Below are 20,591 nucleotides of genomic sequence, written 5' to 3'. Positions count from 1 at the left end.
ATCTCATTCCCTCCTTTGTATTTCTTTTTTTATGTTTATGTTAATATTTATGTAACTTAAATACATATACAAGATTAAAGAGCAAACGCAGACCAGCTGAAACAAAAATCTCACCCTGCATATGCTAATTACAGTTGAGGCTTTATTGGGTGGTGTGACAGAGTGGGCCACAGTGGCTATGTGAACCAGGCCTGCAGCTGTCACACACATCACACACATGCAGACTTCGCTTTTCTCCTCTGTGTTCCCCACTGATGTGGCCCAGTCAGCCCAGAGACAAATGGGCCCGGACATGGAAGACATTAAGACTAGCTAAAAACAACATGCTAAGTACAGGCTTGCTCTCCCGCAATGCAAACACAAAGTGTTCACTCTGTTGCAATTGCACACATTTTGACATAGACAGCAGGGGAGACAGCTTGCTTTATATTTATGCAAACGCTTCTTCTAGGGAAAGTCTGAGATGTAGAGAGGGACTGGGATACAAGTGCAAAAAAATACAGCAGCTAATTATCCAAGTCAAGGGTGAACTTTAGAGATACAGGAGAGCATTCACTGCACACAATACCAGAATTAAATGTTTAATTCAGTAGATTTGGTTCACACTCTTTGTGTTAATTGAATTCAGGCTATATTATAAGGTGAAAATAAGTCCTACAACTTAAGTAGCAACTTAACATATCAGGAGCCATTGATATAAGTTTGTTTTAGAAGCAGAATATTCATTTTATGGCACCTACTATTCGTGCCTTTTCCCACTATAGTTGAAGAAAAGTTTTAGAAAAACATTGCAACATTTATATAACGTGCATGGATGCAAACATATTGGCAGTAAGCAACATGTTAGGAAAAGTCTGGTGTGCGTAGTGATATAATCATTTTGCCTTTGCTAATAACAACTCGAGACACTCTTGTAAATGAGAATTCCTAATCTCAAGAGTGTCGCCTCCTGGTTAAATAAAGATTAATAAAGACTTTCTAAAATGCTTCCTATTCAGAATTTGGCGTATTGGATTAAGACATGCCTCTATTTGAGTGGTAGGAACATTCATTGGACATGTGGACAACACATGTCCAATATGGCTTTTAGCTAAACAGCTGGTGTTCTTCAGACACCTCCCCTTAGTGAGAAATTTTCCTATTCAGATCTCATTGCAAATTGGCCATTCATTGTTTAAGGTGCAGGGGGTAAAGTCTGTCAACCCTTGAGTGCACACCTCCTCGAGCTGTGGCCTTGAGGACTGCTTCATAAGCTGCAAGACCAAGTCCTTGACAAACTTTAAAAATGAAAGTACTAAAAATGTTTACTTCTCCATCTTACTATATGAAAATCAACCAGAGATTTTGTTTTGTTTTTTTGCACCATCCTGCTAACATCGATCCATCCATCTATTCATATTCTGCTGGATCTTGCTAACAGTTAAATAAAAACATAAACATTGCCCCAAAATTTATTATGTTATTCTGTTGTTCTGTTCATCCGCTTTCTCAAATTTAGCTTCTACCATGTTTCTGTTTAGAATAACAGCAGTACTCTCGGAATATTTGATTTCAGCTTGTTTCTATTCATATCTAATGAGGGCAAAGTTTGGGACGTACCGATTACATGTGGTTATAAGCATAAAGATTGTAAGCACACACTAATATTGAAATTGTAAAATGTTACTAAGGTGAGCTATCATTAGAAAGAAATTGGCAACTTTATGCAGGTCCATCATAGAACAGATCAACAAGAATAAAACTGGGATGGTTATAAAGTTGTAACAGCACACCAGTGATCTCATCAGATATCACCAAGTACAGCAGACAAAATTAGATCTGAAAATGTAAAACTAAACCACTAAATTAGGTAGTATGGATCTTGTGCTGGACACTATTTATGGAGCACAGCTGTCGTTGTTTGTCCAATCAATAGAAAACCAATAAAAAGGGAAAAAAATAATTATCCCCACCCACTGATCAAACATTACAGCACTTCAAACTGTTCAATACTAGGTGAAGGAGACTAAATGAAACTGTGCCTTTACGCTGACTTTGTAAACACACGTCTGTTTTTTCCCTCTGGATGCTGTTCGGACTGTTTCACTTTTCGCTTTAGTCGTTTAACAAAATGCACTTTCTTCCTCCTTATACGGAAACGGTATGCAAATCTTAGCGATAGGCACCCATTTTCAAGCGGCCATTGTTCTCAGTCCAAACACAGCTTTTGTTTGTAGGTCTGTAATTATGTTGTATATTCTGCTCCGCTTATCTAACCTCTTCTCCTTTTAATCATGTGATATTTAGAATGTATAGAAATTATGTTGTCTGCTAGCTAAATTCTGTGGCTTTTACCGAGTGCAAAGGCCGTTTTAATGTCTTTATGGAATCCAGCTGGGGTGGTCGAGCATTTCCAAAGTTTCACATTTATCTGAACAAGATCAGAGCGTAGGCCAGTCCAATACCTGCTTCATCTTTGGAACAGCAAGTTTTTTCTTTTATTTCTTTTTAAGAATATGAACACAATTTGTAGAGATACAATACTGGGAACACAAAGTTGTTTTCATTTGAGTATCTAATATACTACAGATTTAGTCCTTACAGAGTCAGGGGGTTTCCTGGAAGAAAAACTCGTTTTAACTCTCCTGAACTGTGAAATTTGATCTAAATCAGTGAAATTACGCCTTCCGTAAAGCCTGTGACACAGCAGCTGGTGAATGTGAAAATGGATCCACCGGCTCCACCTATGAAAAAGTGCTTTAACTTTCCTCAGCAGGTGTGATAAAACACTGGAACCTCGCCCCTGCACTGTAATGAGCTGGCCCTGTTCATTGTTGTTACAAAATATGCTCACTGTGGATAAGTGTGGTTGTGTTAAAAAAAAAAGAAAAGAAAAAAGTACATAACACTTTCATACTTGTTCCTACAGTTATCTTTGATCCAGATGCACTATCCAGTAACACAAGCGGCTCAATAAAAGGTTTCATATTTACAAAATAATTGTTTGTCACATTGTAAATCCACTCTGAAGTACAGTAGATAGTCTTGTTAGCACATCTTTGCTGTCTTTACTGTTGAGTTCTTCCTGTATTTTTTTTTCCTCTTTTTTTTTCTCCAGCAGCACTCAGGAGCTTTTGTGCTGTGATTGAGCCTAACCACTACCAGGTGTGCTTGAAAAGGTTTTGGCGAAACTGGCACAGGGTCAAGACAGGGTGGGAGATGTGATAGAGTGGGGGAGTACCTGAGGAATGGAGGAGGTTAATGTGCAAACATCAAAAGGCCTGATTCTTGTACCAGTCTTGGGCTAAGGTGTCTGAACTTGTTACAGTGTGATCGTGCAGGGCTGCTGCCTGCTAAAATATTGCCTTATGCAGACCCAGAAACCCCCCACCCGAACACTGTATTACTGCATGCTTTCTTCACCTTTTTTTAGGAGTTGCAGGGTAGGTGGAACAGGGGTATATGTAGGTCAAGTGGAATATTTTTTTTTCTTTTTGGGATTTGGCTTTTAATAATAGTTGATTTTATGGGTAGATCATGGTTGATCAAGATGAAAAACATTTGAAGTGAGTTTTAAGATTTAGAATCTGTCATGGCCGCTGTACGAAAAGCACACCGGGGCTTCCAACTGTGAAGCCCTACCCTGTACCTTTATGCAAAACATAATAACATAATAATTGTTGCTCTATGAATTTGTTGTGCGAGTGGAGAATTATGCAGAATTAGGTCAGAAAGTATCAAAGTATTCTAAAAGTCATTATCCTGAAATTTACAGAACTTAAGTTTGATGAAGAAAAACACATTTTAGTTATACTATAAAGCAGACATACTGCTGATGTCTCATGATGATGCAGACGTAAGTATCCGTCATCTATGACAAACTCATATTAGTCATTTTTTGCCCTCACTTTGGTAGAAAGGGGATAAAATGCTAAAATCTGAGTGTTATCTCAAGTGACCCAAATTATGCAAGAGTTTTTCTTCATCTTTGTGTCTCCATGGATTTAAATTCAGCCGTGCGTAAATCTCACCCCCTACTGCGCACAGAGCAAGCCCCCCACCCCACCCCCCGTCTTTATTACACTGGCCTCCCGTCTTGTTGGGATAGTTAAACCTGTTAACTCTACTTGTCATGCAAACATAGTGAAGCTAGGAGAAAAAAAAAAACAAAAACATTGGAGAGAGACCTCTAGGGGTTAGGGTGGTGAAAGCACCCACTCTACACTGAACCAGTTGAAGAATATCAGTAAAATGCTCATGCTTGAAAGGTGGAACACGTCTTATTTGCCATTTCTGTTGAAACTTTCCTTGAACAGCTTCGTCGTTTTTTATTCATTTTGTTTACTGTCACATGTTTAGTCGTTACTCCCATGCTGTTCCTTTTAAAGGCTGCTGGGAATCTCTTATCTCTGTGTCTTATCCAGGAAGAAACACACACACACAAACACCCAGTTGTCACATAGAAACACAAGCAGACAAACACTCACACACAGGAAAAATAAAGATCCTGCCTTCACAAAAGACAGTTGAAGTTCAGCATCGCTGGACAAGATGGAGAAAAAGGTGAAAGGAGGACACCAGACTGTGCCAGTAGTAGCTTTCTGTAGCCATTAATATAGAAATCGAATCTAATGTATTATTAGCTGGAATATAAAAGAGAGTGGGCGAGCTAAAACTTTCATTACATATCTTGTTATGTTTGGCAAACTTAGCAGAGGAGGCTGCTCTGGATTAAGTCTTTGAATCGCTCCTCCACTTAATGAATATCTGGCCCATCGTTTTGGATGTTATCACGTCTCTTATCCCCCTGTGCACACTTTTTGTCATCCCCATACCACAAATATTTTTATGTTACTTCAAGGTATGTGTTGTTGACGTTGTTTTTTATTGCTTTGGATCATAATCTCGGCTGCACCTCTGCCCCCCCTCTGCACGCTCTGTGATATGATGGCTGTCTTTGGCTAAATAAGGCAAGAGAACACTTCACATTCTTTCATGCCAAAAGACGGTTGATCCTCAGTAGTTCTGTGAGCCAGAACTCCTTTTCATCCTATCAGAAATTGAGGGCACTTTATGTGTGCCAGCCAATCCCTTTGCACCTCGACACTGTCATGCTATAGCAATGCATGACTTGCTCTTAATGGTGGTTTTCCAAAAATCTCTTGAGCGCCATTTATATTGCTGGGGCATGTTTGCTGAAAGCCAGGTATGTCTCTCATCAAAACGGACAGCAGTTGCCGGTACAACAGACGTTCGCTATCTCACTTTCATTGAGGCAGTAATTTTTCCTCGTGTCTTTTCTTTTGAATGTGGGCATAATCTGAAATAGCAGATGTTTTTGGGGTTGTTTTCAGTAAAACTTTTCCCTTTTGAAATACATGTGAAAAGTGTAAAAACAAACAATGGTTTAATAATGGATTTTTGGGGCTGGTGCTGATTAAAATAAAAAATTCCGATGTTTATGTATTGGCAAATATTCTTTATGCATGCATACACATAAAGCTATGTAAACAGTGGAATTGGCTGTTCACCATTTCCACATCATACAAAGCATTTTATCTGCATTGCACAACTTAAAATTTTCACATGCACATACGATAATATATAGTCATGTGAAAAAGAAAGTTTATCGCAGGATTCTTTGCAGTCCTCGGATAAACTAAGTGCACCCCATAATTCAGTAGCTTCTAGAAGTACTTTCAGCAGTGATAACTCGAAGTAATCGTTTTCTGTATGACTTTATCAGTCTCTCACATCGCTGGGGAGGAATTTTGGCACGCTCTTCTTTACAAGAGTGCTTCAGGTCATTGAGGTTTCCAGGCATTCATTTATGCATAGCTCTCTTAAGGTCCCACCACAGCATTTCAATCCGGTTGAGGTCTGGACTTTTGTCACACCTCGGATCTTGTCTGTATTTGGGATCACTGTCCCGGTGCGTGACCTGATTCAGCTTTAGCTGTTGAACAGCTGTCTCTATGTTTGACTCTAGAATACTTTGATTTATAGAGGAGTTCAATCTTAAAGGTGGTCTTTTTTCTGTAATGAACTTTGATCTCTCGGGGGCGATTGTGGCTCAAGAGTTGGGAGTTCACCTTGTAATCGGAAGGTTGCCGGTTCGAACCCCGGCTTGGATAGTCTCGGTCGTTGTGTCCTTGGGCAAGACACTTCACCCGTTGCCTACTGGTGGTGGTCAAAGGGCCTGGTGGCGCCAGTGTCCGGCAGCCTCGCCTCTGTCAGTGCGCCCCAGGGTGGCTGTGGCTACAATGTAGCTGCCATCACCAGTGTGTGAATGTGTGTGTGACTGGGTGGATGACTGGTTGTGTAAAGCGCTTTGGGGTCCTTAGGGACTAGTAAAGCGCTATACAAATACAGGTCATTTACCATTTACCATTTAACATACTAACTGAGGCCTGGAGAGTCTGAGATGTAGCTCTTGAGTGATTTGCAGTTTCTCTGAGCATTGCATAGTCTGAGCTTGTGGGATGTTTGCCAGGATGTCCAGTCCTGGGAAGATTGTCACATTGTGTTAACACACACCTGAATGCTCCAGACCAGCGAACTGCCCCAACTTCTTTTAAACTCACTCTTGCTTATGGTTAACTAATTATTAAGTGCAGAACCTGGTTGCTAATTACCTTCATAATTTCTATGGAAGCAGTAAGAGTGCACTTAATTTTTTTTTCACAGGACTGCATAGAATCCGGTGAAAACTTTCTTTTTCCCATCTGTAAAAATGGCAATATTGGAAAAACTGATATACAAGTTTGGCTACATGAATTTCTTGTGTGTGTTTGAGTGTGTCAAAGTAGGATTCATTTGGGCTGTAGTTACTTTCTCACTGGGAGGCAAGCCCACTGTGGTACAGTGATCCAGAGTGCTGTATCACTGTATTTATTCAAACTAGTCCAAACATGTCAGGGATACTGTGAGGCCCAGTGACACTTGACCCTCCTCGGTGAAGTGACCGGGAGGATGACATGCTTGAATATCTGAGATTTTTCTTCGCAGCACGGTGCAACAAAGAGAAACTGGGCTTTGGTAACTGAAATGTGCCTCTGTTTGCATTGGTGTTTTAAAAAAAGCCAAGCAGCTGCATTGCATTGCTACACCGTTCACATGTCACGACACGGGCTCATGTACAGAAAATGTGTAGAAGACAGCCGGCAGAAAGACGTTCAATCGAAGCCCACACGAAAAACAAGCACCAGGGAAAAACATTTACCGTGCCAATAGGCAGGTCATCGACCATACCTATTTGGCTTTCCAAGCAAATATTTGATCCTTATCTGCCAGCTGCTAACATGAGTGGAAAATTTCTGATATGATCCATGAGGAATTGAAAAGTGAACACATTAGTCATTTGGCATTGTTAAGTAGGATTTTGACGAGAAAGCAGTCAGTCATGTTTATGGTGAATTTGTTCCAGTTGGGCAAACAGGTTAGCCCCAGAGGACAAAACAGGTCTTTGAGTCCTTTGATTGCCTGTGCCAAGAATGGATTATATTCATTTCAGTAACACTTGGGAATAAAGCGGTATTAGTCCAAACAAAACACTTTCTTGACAAAACAGATAATTACCTCCTCAGGATGAAAGTGCCTCGTGTTAGGTTTCATTGCATTTGCTGTCTGTTAAAGTATTTAGATTTGACTCTGTTATACATCTTATATTTAAAACTTCCATTGTCAGTCTGCCTCATGCATGGCTATCATGCCTCTTTAATCAGAGAATGGCTTTCATTGCCCACTGTATCTTTACACTTTGGTTGTCAATAATAGTGCTTACTTCACCCTTTTCCAAAGCTGTCACCTGTCAACAGTCAGATCACGCTTTACACCCAGGTCAGCATCACAAAGCCGCTGCCAAGATGCAACAATCTGTCATGACGGGGCGCTCATGAAATGCCCGACATAGTCATGGTAGCTATTTGTGATCGCTGCAGAACATCAGTGGTGCCTCGTTTTATGTCCACCAACAAGCTGGACAGGATTTTTGATAAAGTTCTTTCCTCATTACAAAACCTGTAGCTCGTTTGATTGTTGTATCAGGATCAAAGACTTCTCACAGCCAATAAATGAGTAGTATTTGGAGCTTGGTGTTTCTGGCTTGATGGGAGTTTCTTTACTGGTGCTGTGCTTCATTTACTGTACAGTTTGAGTTTTTCTCATTAAGCTGAGCCCTGCTGTTTTCAGTCAGGGCTATTTTGTTCAGTAGCTAAGTAGTGATGTTTGTGATTAAAATGAGAGAAGATACATTCTCTTTGCGATAACCAGCGCAACACATTTGAACAACTTGTTGGCTGGTGGTAGTAATTATGTGGAGGCATTAAGGGCTATGAAAGAGTGTATCCTTATTTCAAACTCTTCCTCACAGGTGCTACAGAGGACAGCAGCAGACAGCAGAGGATCCAGTCTGTGTAGAAATCAGGTGCTTCAACATCTCCTTTCCATTAAGAGTAGTCGGTCACTGAGATGGTGTACTGTGACTCATGTGTTCACTTCCTATTCCTAGAGCACAGTCTGAAATAGATGTGGTCTCAGCACAACTGTGTTTATTGGACACAGTTTGCACTGGTGTTTTTCCCCACATGTCAGGTTGTTAAGAATAGGAGGGAGCAGAGAAAGTCGGGGGCAGAGAGGCCAAGAGGGCTGAGAGAGGAAGGGAGGTAAAGCTTGCTAGGGGGGAGTCACCGAGGGTATTGCTGATATTTGGCTATTTTCCAATTCAACTTTAGAAAGGAAGAAAAACTTTTAAATTCTCCTTCTATTGCAGCACATAAAATACAGCGTTTTTTGATTTTAAGGATCATAAAGTCTGAATTGAGTAAAGCACTTGGCTTTGTGGATCTGTCTTTTATGGATAAAATTTTTTTTTTTTTTTTAAAAACCCAGAACTATAGCATCTGCGCACATGTGACAGAATTGGAATATATGAAGTGAGATTTTAAACTTTCCTCTTTAGACATCTGGCCTTGCATCTATATGCACATTTTACTGCAGTAAGAAAAACTGTTTGCCCTGAAGCAGCTGCCAAGCAACACATGGGGAATAGCCTAGACTCAAACTCCTTCCAATTTTATATACACAGTTTATTAGAGAAGCATATAGATGCAAAAATAATAATGCTGCGCCCCAGCCGTTACCACAGGTTTGCGGTAACTTGGTTGAACCTTGCTGCAGCTGGCCTTGCTGCACGGTCCACCTACACCAGATGGACTTAAAATGTTGATCCCCTCGTTTATATCTGTGTCAGGCTTTTGTCTGGTATGTTGAATGGATGCGTTCTTTAACTTCTCCCCTCGCTCCACTACGTATCTGTGTCAGTGCTGGTGAGTATGGGGGAACCCTGCTGAGCAGGTGAAAGGGTGAACGACACAAAAAGTGGAGGGAAGAAAAAGGGGAGGGGGGGGGCATGAGGATATTTATGTTGTGAGGGTCACCCCACCTGGTAGCTAAGGAATGACTCATTAAGCAGGCGGGCACTAATGAAAGATTTGTCTGTCCTCACACTGGCCTTGCTGTCATGTCTCTCTCCTTGTCTGGAATTCTGCAGATTCCACCATCACTTTCCACTTCTGTTTCTCTTTGACAGTGTCAGATAGTATCTTGATGGATAATTAGCATGCAGTTTATTGAAGAGACTTAACCAGAGATAAGTAGCCCTGTAAGAGGTCTGCAGAGGAGCGTCTAAAGAATAATGAATGGCTGTATGAATCTAAACAGTAAGCTAAAAGACAAATGCTACTGCTACCTTCTGGAAGAATTATCGCAACTGACAAAAGCATTAACTCCGTTCCAAGCCTTATGTAAACACATCAATAAACACAACAATTCAGTATCTCCGCTTCCATCGTGGGACAATGAGCGCTGTTGAGCTCTGAGCCGACTTTTGTGTTTATTGGAACTTGGCTGTGGTATGCCTTGGTATCAAATGCCTCTGCCAGGATAGTGTTGCAGACCAGAAACCCGATCCCCTTACCGCTCTCATGAGAATGTAGATAATGTTCATTCTGCGCAGTGTGCAGAGGAAGTCCAGGTAGGTGCAACATCTGTGGAGGAAATCGCATCAAAATAAATTAGCATGGTTTATTTGCATGTTTCTAACACTGTCATTAAAATTCTTCAAAGAACATGTGCTTTTGTGCTGGGACTCCAGACATAATTTATCACCGACCTCGTAAGATCTCTGCTGAACGTCGTTCATGTAGAATCGATCTGTATTAATGACAGCAAACTAGGCGCAGAAACGCATATTTGACTTTCGGTCTCGCACTGTATGTCAGCTCTTTTTTCCCCAGTAGATTAAGTTCACATTTACTAGTTATTTTGATGATTTTGATCTTGTTCCAAGCCTCAGCAGTTTGCCTTTGCTCTGAGACTTTCACACCCCGTAGGTCCATGTACGGCTTGCTGCCAGTGACAGAGTCTTCTCCAGTCTGTGTGGCCCTGAGTCAGTTTCCTCTAATCTAAACCATCAACTCCATATGTCTTCTATCACAGCTTCCAAAGCATTTGAATAAACTCCAGGCAACAGGAACAAATTAATTAATGTCTTTATTCCTCTGTGCACTTTGTAAACTGCCTGGGTGAGTGTGCGCATATTCCCGCATGTGCGCAACATGTGTAGCGCACTTTAGTGCCCACACACTCCCACACATATACAGATATTTTCCGTAAAATTGTCTTGATCCTGCACTTAAAATCCAAACATGTTGGAATTGATCTTATTTATACCTGCATTCCTGCTTAATGATTTCCACCTGAGTGCTATAATCTGCTTTTATTGAACCATCATTCACCTTATGTTTTCCCTCAGAGAGTAGGGGATAAAAACAGCAGAGAGAAACCCCAGTCCGCAAAATGTTGCAATCCATTGCACGTGTTGGGAGGTCTTCCACCTTAATTACTTGTGTTTTCTCTTCATAAATTTTGGAACACAAGGTTTCCGTTACCGAGTGAGAAAGGAGAAAAGGAAGGGGAAAAAATGAAAAGGAAGCAGTGTTGATGTTGTTGTTCTGTTATGTTTCGTGACTGCAGAGGGCCATTATGGATACTGTAAACTCAAAAGTTTCTCATGAAAATACCAAAAGAGGAAAATGAAAGAGGGTTTCCTTCATCCTTAGACATGGTAGCTAGTGATGTGGCAATTCTGGCTCATGTGAGACTGTGCTCTCCCAGATGGCTACAGTTTGTCTGACCTCAGCTTTGACCTCTTGCAGAGTCTGTGGCCTTTACTGACCAGTGGAACAGCTCCTGGCTCCCTGGGACAGGGCTAAATTCAGACGTGGGCAGGCAGTGGCTTGTGACTGAAGGTCTAGCTTTGAGCTGAACAGAACTTTGAGGCGCTAAGTAAACTTTAATGTTGTGAAGCTACGGTACATCTTGATTCATGTAGTTTGTAGGTTATTAGTTGGTTGATTTAACCAGGATCACGAGAACTGATGCTTTTTTTTTTTAAGTAAATATTGTGGGAAGTGCCTGAAGTGTAATAAGTGATCAAAGCAGCTCGTGCACCACATGGCAGACAGCTTGAATTGCACACTGTTGCTACACTAACAGATGTCAATTTTTGCTGTCCTCCTATTTAACCTGGCAATGCTTTACACACAGTGTTTGCTGCTTAGAAACACTGCTACGACATTGCTGCTTCTGCGACTATACTGTAATATACTATAACAGTGGTCATTTGATGATCTGATCTTAGATATGGACAAAGTTTCAAACAAAGGTGATATACAAGTAAACCTTGTGAGGCCAAAACGTCAGACTGTTATGTTTAGGACAGTTTTTTTCCTAATCTTTGCTCTCACTGACATCAAGCTGACAGGAGGTACCTTATAGGGTTGTCAAAAAAGTCAATATGCAGATTCTAATTGATGCTAACAATTACTTTGGTACAGCATAAATATCAACAGTGCTTGCCTTAGCCTCCTCTTTCTCACACCTTGACACGGCAGCAGTGCAGACAGACAGGAAAGCAGCCTCTGCCCTCACCAGCAGCTGAACACATGAACAGCATTTAAATTTACTGAACTTGGTCTTTACTTAGAAATTTGGGAGGTCGGTAAAGCCCCTGGTTCAGTGAAGTAAACAGGCACATATTAACCATGTTAGCCATTTAACTATTACCAATTGCATAACCACATTAGCCATTTATTAAGTTAGCATTTACGCAGCGGCTAACGGCTATTAAAAGAAGTAGAGTCCAATAAAAAATATGAGTCTCTTTAAGTTTACTCCAGGTAGGGAAATGGGAAAAGTCTCCACCATGTTAACAGGAGTAACAACATATGAAAAAAACATTTTTCCTTTCTATCTCTTTCTCTCTTTTTTTGATGTTATGAGGACTTTCGGTAAACCTGGCGCTCTAACCAGGTCACATGTTCGAGTATTGTATAACATCTTAACTTTTCTTACGTCGTCACTCAAACATGTTTTTGTTTTTAACTTGTGTAAACTTGCTAATTAGCAGCACAGCACACACAGATGGAATGGTTAAGTGGGTGATGAAAGACTAAAGTGATTTGCTTTTAGCTAAAAATACTCATCCAGTCATTGTTAGTCTGACAGACAGTGATGAGGTCAGATGTCTAGATAGTCCAGAGTAAAATTCAAAGCATTTAACATATAAACACAAGAGTTTTGTCTGCCCCCCAGTCTGCTGGAAAATTGTCTGAGGCCTCACACCATACTTCATGCTTCTCAACCTTCTCCCATCTCTGCATCCCACATGAAAGCTTCTGATGCAATTGTGCAACATGTATAAAAGGAAAAAGATTTATTTACATGGCAGTACAATATGTTAAGGATCTTTTTCTTCAACATCCACTCTGACACATCCACTCCAAAAAGCAAACAGAGTTTAATTTACACCAGTGTATGCGGGGTTGTCCTGCCCAGTGGGGTCTTTGTGGGTTTCCTGGCTGTGCTTTGGATGTGGTTTATGCGTTCCGCCTGCTGCGCAATGCATAAGCAGCAGTAGTCATCCTTTTCATTTTACAGTGCGTTCTGGAATAAAGGCATGTGAACAGTGTTTGCAAGGTTAATGACTTTGTTGGCAAATTAGTTTCGCTATTTATCGTTTCATTTGTTAGCTGGACCACAGTGGGTGGTGGGTTTTAGGGTAAGGTTGAGATGGAGATTTCAATGAAAAAGTGACTCATACAAACCTGAAACGTGAAGCTGGAATTTGCTGGCAATGACACATTGAATCATAAGGTATTTAAGCAGCAAAGGACAGATTTACTTTCTCAGCAGCAGCGTGACCATCCCTGAAGTCCTGGCCTGTCTGAATGTATCAGCCCACCACAGCAGTTTTTTTTCTTAACTCTTCCGCTCTGAGCACATTCCTGACAATTATGAAAATCCTGCTCTTACTTTTATGATTGTTATAATTATGAATGCATTACATCCCTGTAGCTATTTGAACTGAGAAAAATGCAACGGTGTGTTGCCGTTTAAGAGAGGAAAACAGCTGCTTTCTCTGGTGCATCAGCAAGAACCATCAAAGAAAGAACTTTCACTGCATTGAATCATTCTGCAGTCTTCGGTTGGCTTGTCAGTAAAAGCCTAAGGTGAAGTTGAAGATGACAGGAAAGATGAGCAACCAGACCTCAGATGCACCCTCAGACCCATTGTTTTAACGGTGAGGGCGTCTTGTTTTAGGGTGTGAAGAGTAATGAGCAACATGACTCGACATGACATTAAAAAAAAAAAGTACATTAAAGCAATCGTAAGGTTAGACTGCAGAGAGATGCTTTGCTTCTATCTGCAGCTGAACTTCAATCAAAACTGAACGATGCCCAGAAAGTTTTTATGTGAGCAAACTATGTGCTATCCCACATAGGGCTGCCACGATTAGTCGACTAGTCACGATTACGTCGACTATTAAAATCGTCGACGACTGATTTAATAGTCGACGTGTCGTTTGAAGCTTTGTAAGATCACAAAAGACGCTGGAATAAGTAGTAGGATTTAAGAGTGTAATAACGGACTGAAACAGAAGATGGCAGCACTGCATGTACAAGGATGCCAGCTGCCGTTAAACCCCGAAGAAGAAGAAGCTGTGTCCCAGAATTCATAGCGCAGCCCAGCTCAGTTTCCAACAATGGCGGCAGCTAGTTAGTTTTAATATTACTCTTATTATTCTTTCTGGGTCACAAAATAAACATTTAACATATTTTCAGGCGAGAATGTAGCTGTGTGAACCTCAAATATCTGCTCAGTTTATCACCGCATATTTTCAAAAGCGCTCCGACGTTTTCGGAGACGTCTGTTACCCACTAGCTCGATAGCTAGCCGGGGGCAAGGCTAACTAGAGCCCTGAGAACACCGGAGTCCCGGCAAATCGTTTTCAAACCCACCGCCGTCTTTCACTACTCAGGTTAAACATGATATATAAGTCACTTAGATAACTTAAACATGTTATTGTTTGGCTTTTTTCAGTATTTTATTTGTTCCTGAGTAAATCGGTTTGGCTGAGATTAAAGTTATAGTTTTTACACAGCTGAATAAATGTCAAGCAGACAGCTGATTATCAGAAGTGTGAGACGCTGGAGAATTTACTCCGGTGTCCTGTTATAGTTTAGATAGCAAGGAGTTTATTAAACTTCACCGAAACAATCTGCAAATTTCATTAAACTTTAATAAACTATCATCTTGTCTTTATTTTTAGTTAGCACATACCTGAAACACTTAAAGCTGTAAGCTAGTGATAGTTATATAAGAGCAGATGCTGCTGGTGCAATATGCTGTACGCTGTACGTCCAATGGATGATGATCTGATTAGTCGACTAATCGCAAAAATAATCGGTGACTAGTCGACTATCAAAATAATCGTTTGTGGCAGCTCTAATCCCACATGTCTTCCTTTGTTCATATAACATTTGGTTTGCGAAAGCCCTCAATACAAATCCATGGCCAATGTAGTAAACTGTCGAGTTTGAATAGTCAGGTGGTTTCATGTGAACATGACTCACAAACATTTCTTGTAAATAAACGAGGTCCCACTCCAAAACTTCTTTCCTAAATAAAGAAGCGCAGAGGGCCCATACGTTTGGGTGCATATCTGTGCCAAATGGTATGGAACTAATCTCCACTGAGTTATTTCTCATTAGAGATGGGCCTCTGAGAGGTGCATCGGTGTGTGGACCGTAGACGGGGACAGGGAAGGAACTGTCTGTTCCTGCAGTTGATTTAATGTTGCACAGGAATAACTTTATGACAAATTTAATGCTGTACAAACTACATGGTTAAGTAGAGAAGCACAAGCCCTTTGTGCAAAGCTGCAGTGGAGCTGTACGTGGAAGAATTTTCTCAGTCTTACCGCTGCTGACAGACATACACGCACGCACGCACAGACAGACACCGACACACGCCATGCTACTGGGATTTAGTCAAACTCAGTGGAAACCCATGTGCTGATGCATCACTGTTATAGCACTCTGTTGACTGATTAACGTGGAAGTGCAGTAAAGACTTTTGGAAGAAAAAGGGCACACTGATTCAGGGCTTGAGGTTAAGTAGAACCACAAATCAGGCTTGATTTGTATGTTGAAGGTGTGATGAGTAACTCAGAGTTATCTCGCTCTGTTTTTCCACCCCAGTGATCAGAGAGTTTGTCTGTTTAGAGATCGCTAATCTGAACTCTTAGTCATCTTCCTGCCGGGCATAAGGTATGACCCTACCTTGACCTCGAGGGGAGAAAGAGTTGTTAAAAAGCTTTGGCACGTTTTTACATGATGTTCAATCAGTGCAGATATAATGGCACAGTCACGGTAGTAGTCATAATACAAAGACTCAGAATACGTGGCATTATTTTATCTTTATTTGTTTTCGAGCCATAAAACTCAATGCGATTTATACCATTATTAGTGTTGTGCTATTAAAATTCACATTTCTTTTCCTTTTATCAATAGAACTACAATGTGCTTAACCACGATAATGACAGTGATTAAAAGGAGCGTATAAAACAAAATAAAACCGATCCAATTACAAAAATGTGTCAGCTTTGAGAAGACAAAGCGGAGACTTGGCAATGGTGATTCGCTAAGGCTGGAGTCACACACTGTTCGGGGGGGGGGTAAAGTGAAAAGGTCCAGTCTCACTTCCTTCCTGTTATTTTTAAAGACATAAATTACCAACATCACACAGCTTCCCTTCTTAATACCTCTGGACTTGTAGAGATTTATTCCTTCTGGATGTTGCTGCCAGTGACTTGCTAGGACTCTTCCGTAGAAGGCTAACGCTTATCAGGCATTTGAGTCATGTACGGCACTGAATGTGCAAAGCATTTAAGGCCCGGGTCTAGTCATACTGAATACCACGAAAGTCACGCATTACTGTGCAAATAAGACATCCTTTAAAGATAATGAACTCTGCTAGAATTGAATAGTGAGATGTATGATTTCAACAATGTCGTCAAACATGAGCCTCTGAACCGCATGTGGCCCTGTCCCAGGAAGTCTGCATCTCCAGTTACTTGTCTGTCTGTAGAGCGAGTAGATCACGTTATTAAAAGTGTGTAGGGTTACTGTGGACAACCTTTTCTTGCGATAACACGTCCTGGAACATGGCAGCAGGTTTTAAACTAGGAATGCAATTTAGAGCCAAGTTTATATTAAACAATATTAAGACAGATGTAAGCATGGCGATATTTTAAAATGTAAGGTATTTATTTGTGTTAATAACTACAGTGTTGTTCTGGCTGAATTTTTTCCTTCCTCAGATGTTTGTTGTCCTAGTGGACCTCCCTGTTCTAGCTCTTGCTGCGTGTGAATTTTTATGTATGCTGTGAAAATGCTGTGTGACACCGAAAAGGCACCAGACCGCGAGTGCTCACTCTGTCTGGTCTATTCTCTAGAAGGTCTAGAAGTAGCCTTTGTTTGTCCACAGAACTGGCAGAAAACAAACCCACTCCTTCCTCTTGCTCTCTTTCTTTCTCTGTCAGCTGAAGGGATTTGCTCTACAGCTGAGGAGGCAAGCAACAATAATGAATAGGAGCCTCTTGCTCTGTATCCCATCTGTATATGCTCGTCAGTGTGTGTTTCTCACAGTTCATTTAATGGCAGCTCTCTCAGAGTTTGTGTGTGCAGGGTGTATGCAGAGCAATATGTTGTTTCTCCTGTTTGTGTGTTCTAAGTATTGCTGGTCATGTTTTTGTGGTGTGGTTGTGTGCGAGAGTGAGCCTTATTGATGATGCCTTTTTCTTTTTTTGTACATACTAATGTTTTTACACCTATCCCTTCAAGTGAAACTGTGTATACAGCTATAAGATGCCAACAGAGAGTAGCTCTGCATTGGACTGTGTTGCTGTATCTGCAGCAGTAGCAGGCAGGTTTTGCTGAGTCAGAGCGAGTTCACACAGCAGTGATGATTGAGCGTTTAAATCTGCGCTCAACGGTGCCACTCGCTGGCAAACTTTGCAAACTGCATGCAGGGAGAAGGATGGGCAATAGCAGTTGCAGGAAATGTATGCTTTTATTGCTGTCAGTCACAACTCTCCTTTACTGCTCTGTAGAGTTTCCATAACTGATTAAAGCATGTATTGTTTCTTAGCCTTTGTGGTGGCTATTTCCAGCATGACTTTGTATGATGTTAGCAGGAAACATCCTCTGTTCTCTAACTCACTGCAGATGTTCTCTGAGTTGCTCCTACTGTTTTGCTCTCACTATTTCTCTTTTTGGATAGCTTTCATATTTAACCACTGGGGATAATTGCTTCCAATGAGTGCACGATGAAGGGGTTTTCTCTACATTTTCAGTCCATGGAAACGTCAAGTTTGATGCAGTTAAAACACATTACTTTAAAGCAAAGTCAGAATCATCCTGCAAGTCTAGTAACATTACATACCACATGTGTGACTGTCAGCTGATTTTTTTTTCCACTCACCCCTGATTTCTTTCCATACAGAAAAACTCTACAACTCAACAGGACGGGAGCTGCGGAGAGCCCTCTTTTCCCTCAAGCAGATTTTTCAGGTAATTATTTATTCATTCTAGCTGATGTCTAGTAAGAGCATCTTAAAACTGCACCTCATTCAACCCCCACAGTGCTTTGTGTTTCTCATAATCATTTTTTCAAAATCTTGTGAATTCTTTGGTCAATTTAAACGCATTAACATACAAGAAGTCAGTGCACACATTCACGCTCGCACTTGGACACATTACTGTTTTCTTGAGGCAGAGTTGTGCTGCTGAGAGTCTGCCTTCGTGGCAGCTGTGGAGTGTTCAGGTCTGGTCATACTTCACACTCTGGGCTGGGCTAGCGGGCAGTCGGTCGCAGAGGGGGAGGGATAACTGACAGTTAAATGGAAAAGAGAGCAACAGGCATTGATATATGCTCAGGATATATTAATATACCTTACTTTTTACACTCTGAGTGTCCCTGTGAGTTATCAGCTGTAGAGAACAGTGACAATTCTTGTAAAATATCTCTGATCGATGTCTTTCTTCCCTACAGTTCTGTAATACACATGTATGAGTTTAGTAACTGCTGGTCATTCTGTTTCTTTAGTGCACGCCTGTATGTTTAGGCTGTGCCAAATGACTGGAGTCTCCATCACAGATATATGGTAAATATGTTCTGGAAGCACTTAGACTTCCTCCTGGGGGAGAAGTAGCCCTGACCACCCCACTGTGTTTATTGCTGCTTTCCTCTCGATCCCATCTGAACAGTAGAGCGCATCAGAAAATGTTAAATCCTGCGGAAAACCTAATGCTTGGCCTTAAATTATGGAGTCATCGACAGGTGTGAGAGGTGCAGGTGGTTTTGTCATCAAGGACAAAATGTGGGATGAAGTGGAGGGGCCGAAGCAACAGGAATCCATTTGAACAAGCTGCAAACAGATTGCACTTCTCACTGCATCTGCAGCCACTTTTTACTGAATTTGAGAAACTTCTGCTGAGTGTTAACCAGCTGATGATTTGGAATGAGTAAAGTGTGTCTGTAGCTGTTCTCTTACAAGAAATAGTCTTTTTGCCTGCAGTAAAACAAATATTACAAGTGTTGTTTAGTAAATCTTTTTTGCAGGAGGATTAACCAGTGGTTTTACCCCCTGTGCGCAGATGAAATTACTCTAATTTGCTCACATTAAGTCACCAGCTCTCTTGTTTTTGTGGCATTCATTTAGTTATAATATGATCAAGATAAGATGGACCTTTCTGTAGTGACTATCTGCACTAAACCAAGCGCTGCAGGCCAAAGAGAAAATACATTTTCTTGGGTAAATCGTGCCTTTAAAGATCAGCATAAATTATCTCACTAGATTCTTGAGCTGATTTTATCACATTACTGTGCTTCTTAAGCTTACTTTTTATTAGCCTTATAGCTAAGTATATAATGCTCAGAATAACTCTATCAATATAATAGTATAAAGTAAAAAATACAGATAAACTGTATATTAAAATGGATGTAGCCACCGTGACATTCATTGTGCTTCACTCACATCATTTCATTTACTTTATTTATCCATCATTTTATTTAAACTTATATAAAAATGTGTATGTATCACCCAGACACAGAGTTTAGTTAGTTAGTGCTGTTTGACATACAAATAAAATGCTAGAGTTTCCCTCACCAAAACTGAAGAAGACATTGTTTGGATAGGTTGTTAGTACAGTTACCCACAAGAACGCCACGGTACCTGCCAGATATTTGCATTTAAAATACTTCAAAAGGCACCAACATGAAAAACGAGGTAGAGATGTTGAGTTTGTTAGACATGAAGTCTAGCAGAGAGCTAGTAGCCATACAGTGTCTGCCTGTGTTTGTACCCACATTGCTCAGCATAGGTACCTCTAATTATTCATAACTGTTAAAGTTAATGCAATTAAAACAATGAGTTATTTAAAAATGGCTCCCCATACAGTTGATATGAAAGGGTGTTAGCTTTTGAGACCAAAACTGTTTTCAGCAAAAGGCTGTAAGCATGTTTGTTTTTGCTAGAAATTTGGCCATTTTCACAAAGGCATCTATGAAATCTGAGTTTCATTTGGAGCCATCCTTCAGTGCCCATAGAAGCAACTGTCGGGTTTTTAAGTTTAAGCTTCAAACTTTCCTTTTTGATGAGGCTCATAGTTGGGGCTGGATCAGGTGACCCTGAACAATTCTTTAGTTATGCTGCTAAATGCTCAGGCTGCTGGGTGATTTCCCATAGTGCACTGAGTGCCATGCATTTATATGCTGCTACATTTTCTTTTCTCTCCCATAGTTTGTGGGGTTTTTTGTCTTTTCTTTTCTGATGTTGGCTCTCTCTGGCTGCTGGAGGTTCCTTCCTGTTAAAAGGGAGTTCTTCCTTCCCACTGTCACCAAATGCTTGCTCATATAAGATGCTCTCATTTCTGGCTTTTTTACCTTGCAATATGAAGTGCCCTCTCGAGGCAACTGCTGTTATGAATCCACACAAAATAAATAAAATGTTTGAGTTTATAATCTTGGATATTTTCCTTTTTCTCTGTTGCCAGGATGACAAAGACCTTGTGCACGAGTTTGTGGTGGCCGAAGGACTCACGTGTTTGATAAAAGTTGGAGCCGAAGCCGACCAGAACTACCAGAATTACATCCTCAGGGGTATGTACGTTGCAGAACGGCACAGCTTTGCACCAGTGAAGCTGACA

General features: G+C 40.8%; 1 protein-coding gene across 5 annotated transcripts in view; it reads left to right on the top strand.

Moving 5' to 3' along the window:
- Positions 1-20,591, top strand: part of fhod3b (formin homology 2 domain containing 3b) — a 92,145-nt gene that overhangs the window by 35,014 nt on the left and 36,540 nt on the right. For all 5 annotated transcript variants that reach the window (XM_005738431.2, XM_005738430.2, XM_005738429.1 and 2 more), the window contains exons 4-5: positions 17,887-17,954; positions 20,439-20,544. In XM_005738431.2, the coding sequence (XP_005738488.1) occupies positions 17,887-17,954; positions 20,439-20,544 (174 nt within the window). The remainder of the gene's footprint in view (positions 1-17,886; positions 17,955-20,438; positions 20,545-20,591) is intronic.

This window comes from Pundamilia nyererei, unplaced genomic scaffold, assembly GCF_000239375.1.
Source record: "Pundamilia nyererei isolate P.nyererei 1_Seehausen unplaced genomic scaffold, PunNye1.0 scaffold00084, whole genome shotgun sequence".
NCBI lineage: Eukaryota > Metazoa > Chordata > Actinopteri > Cichliformes > Cichlidae > Pundamilia > Pundamilia nyererei.
This window is presented reverse-complemented; position numbering and strand designations above follow the sequence as displayed.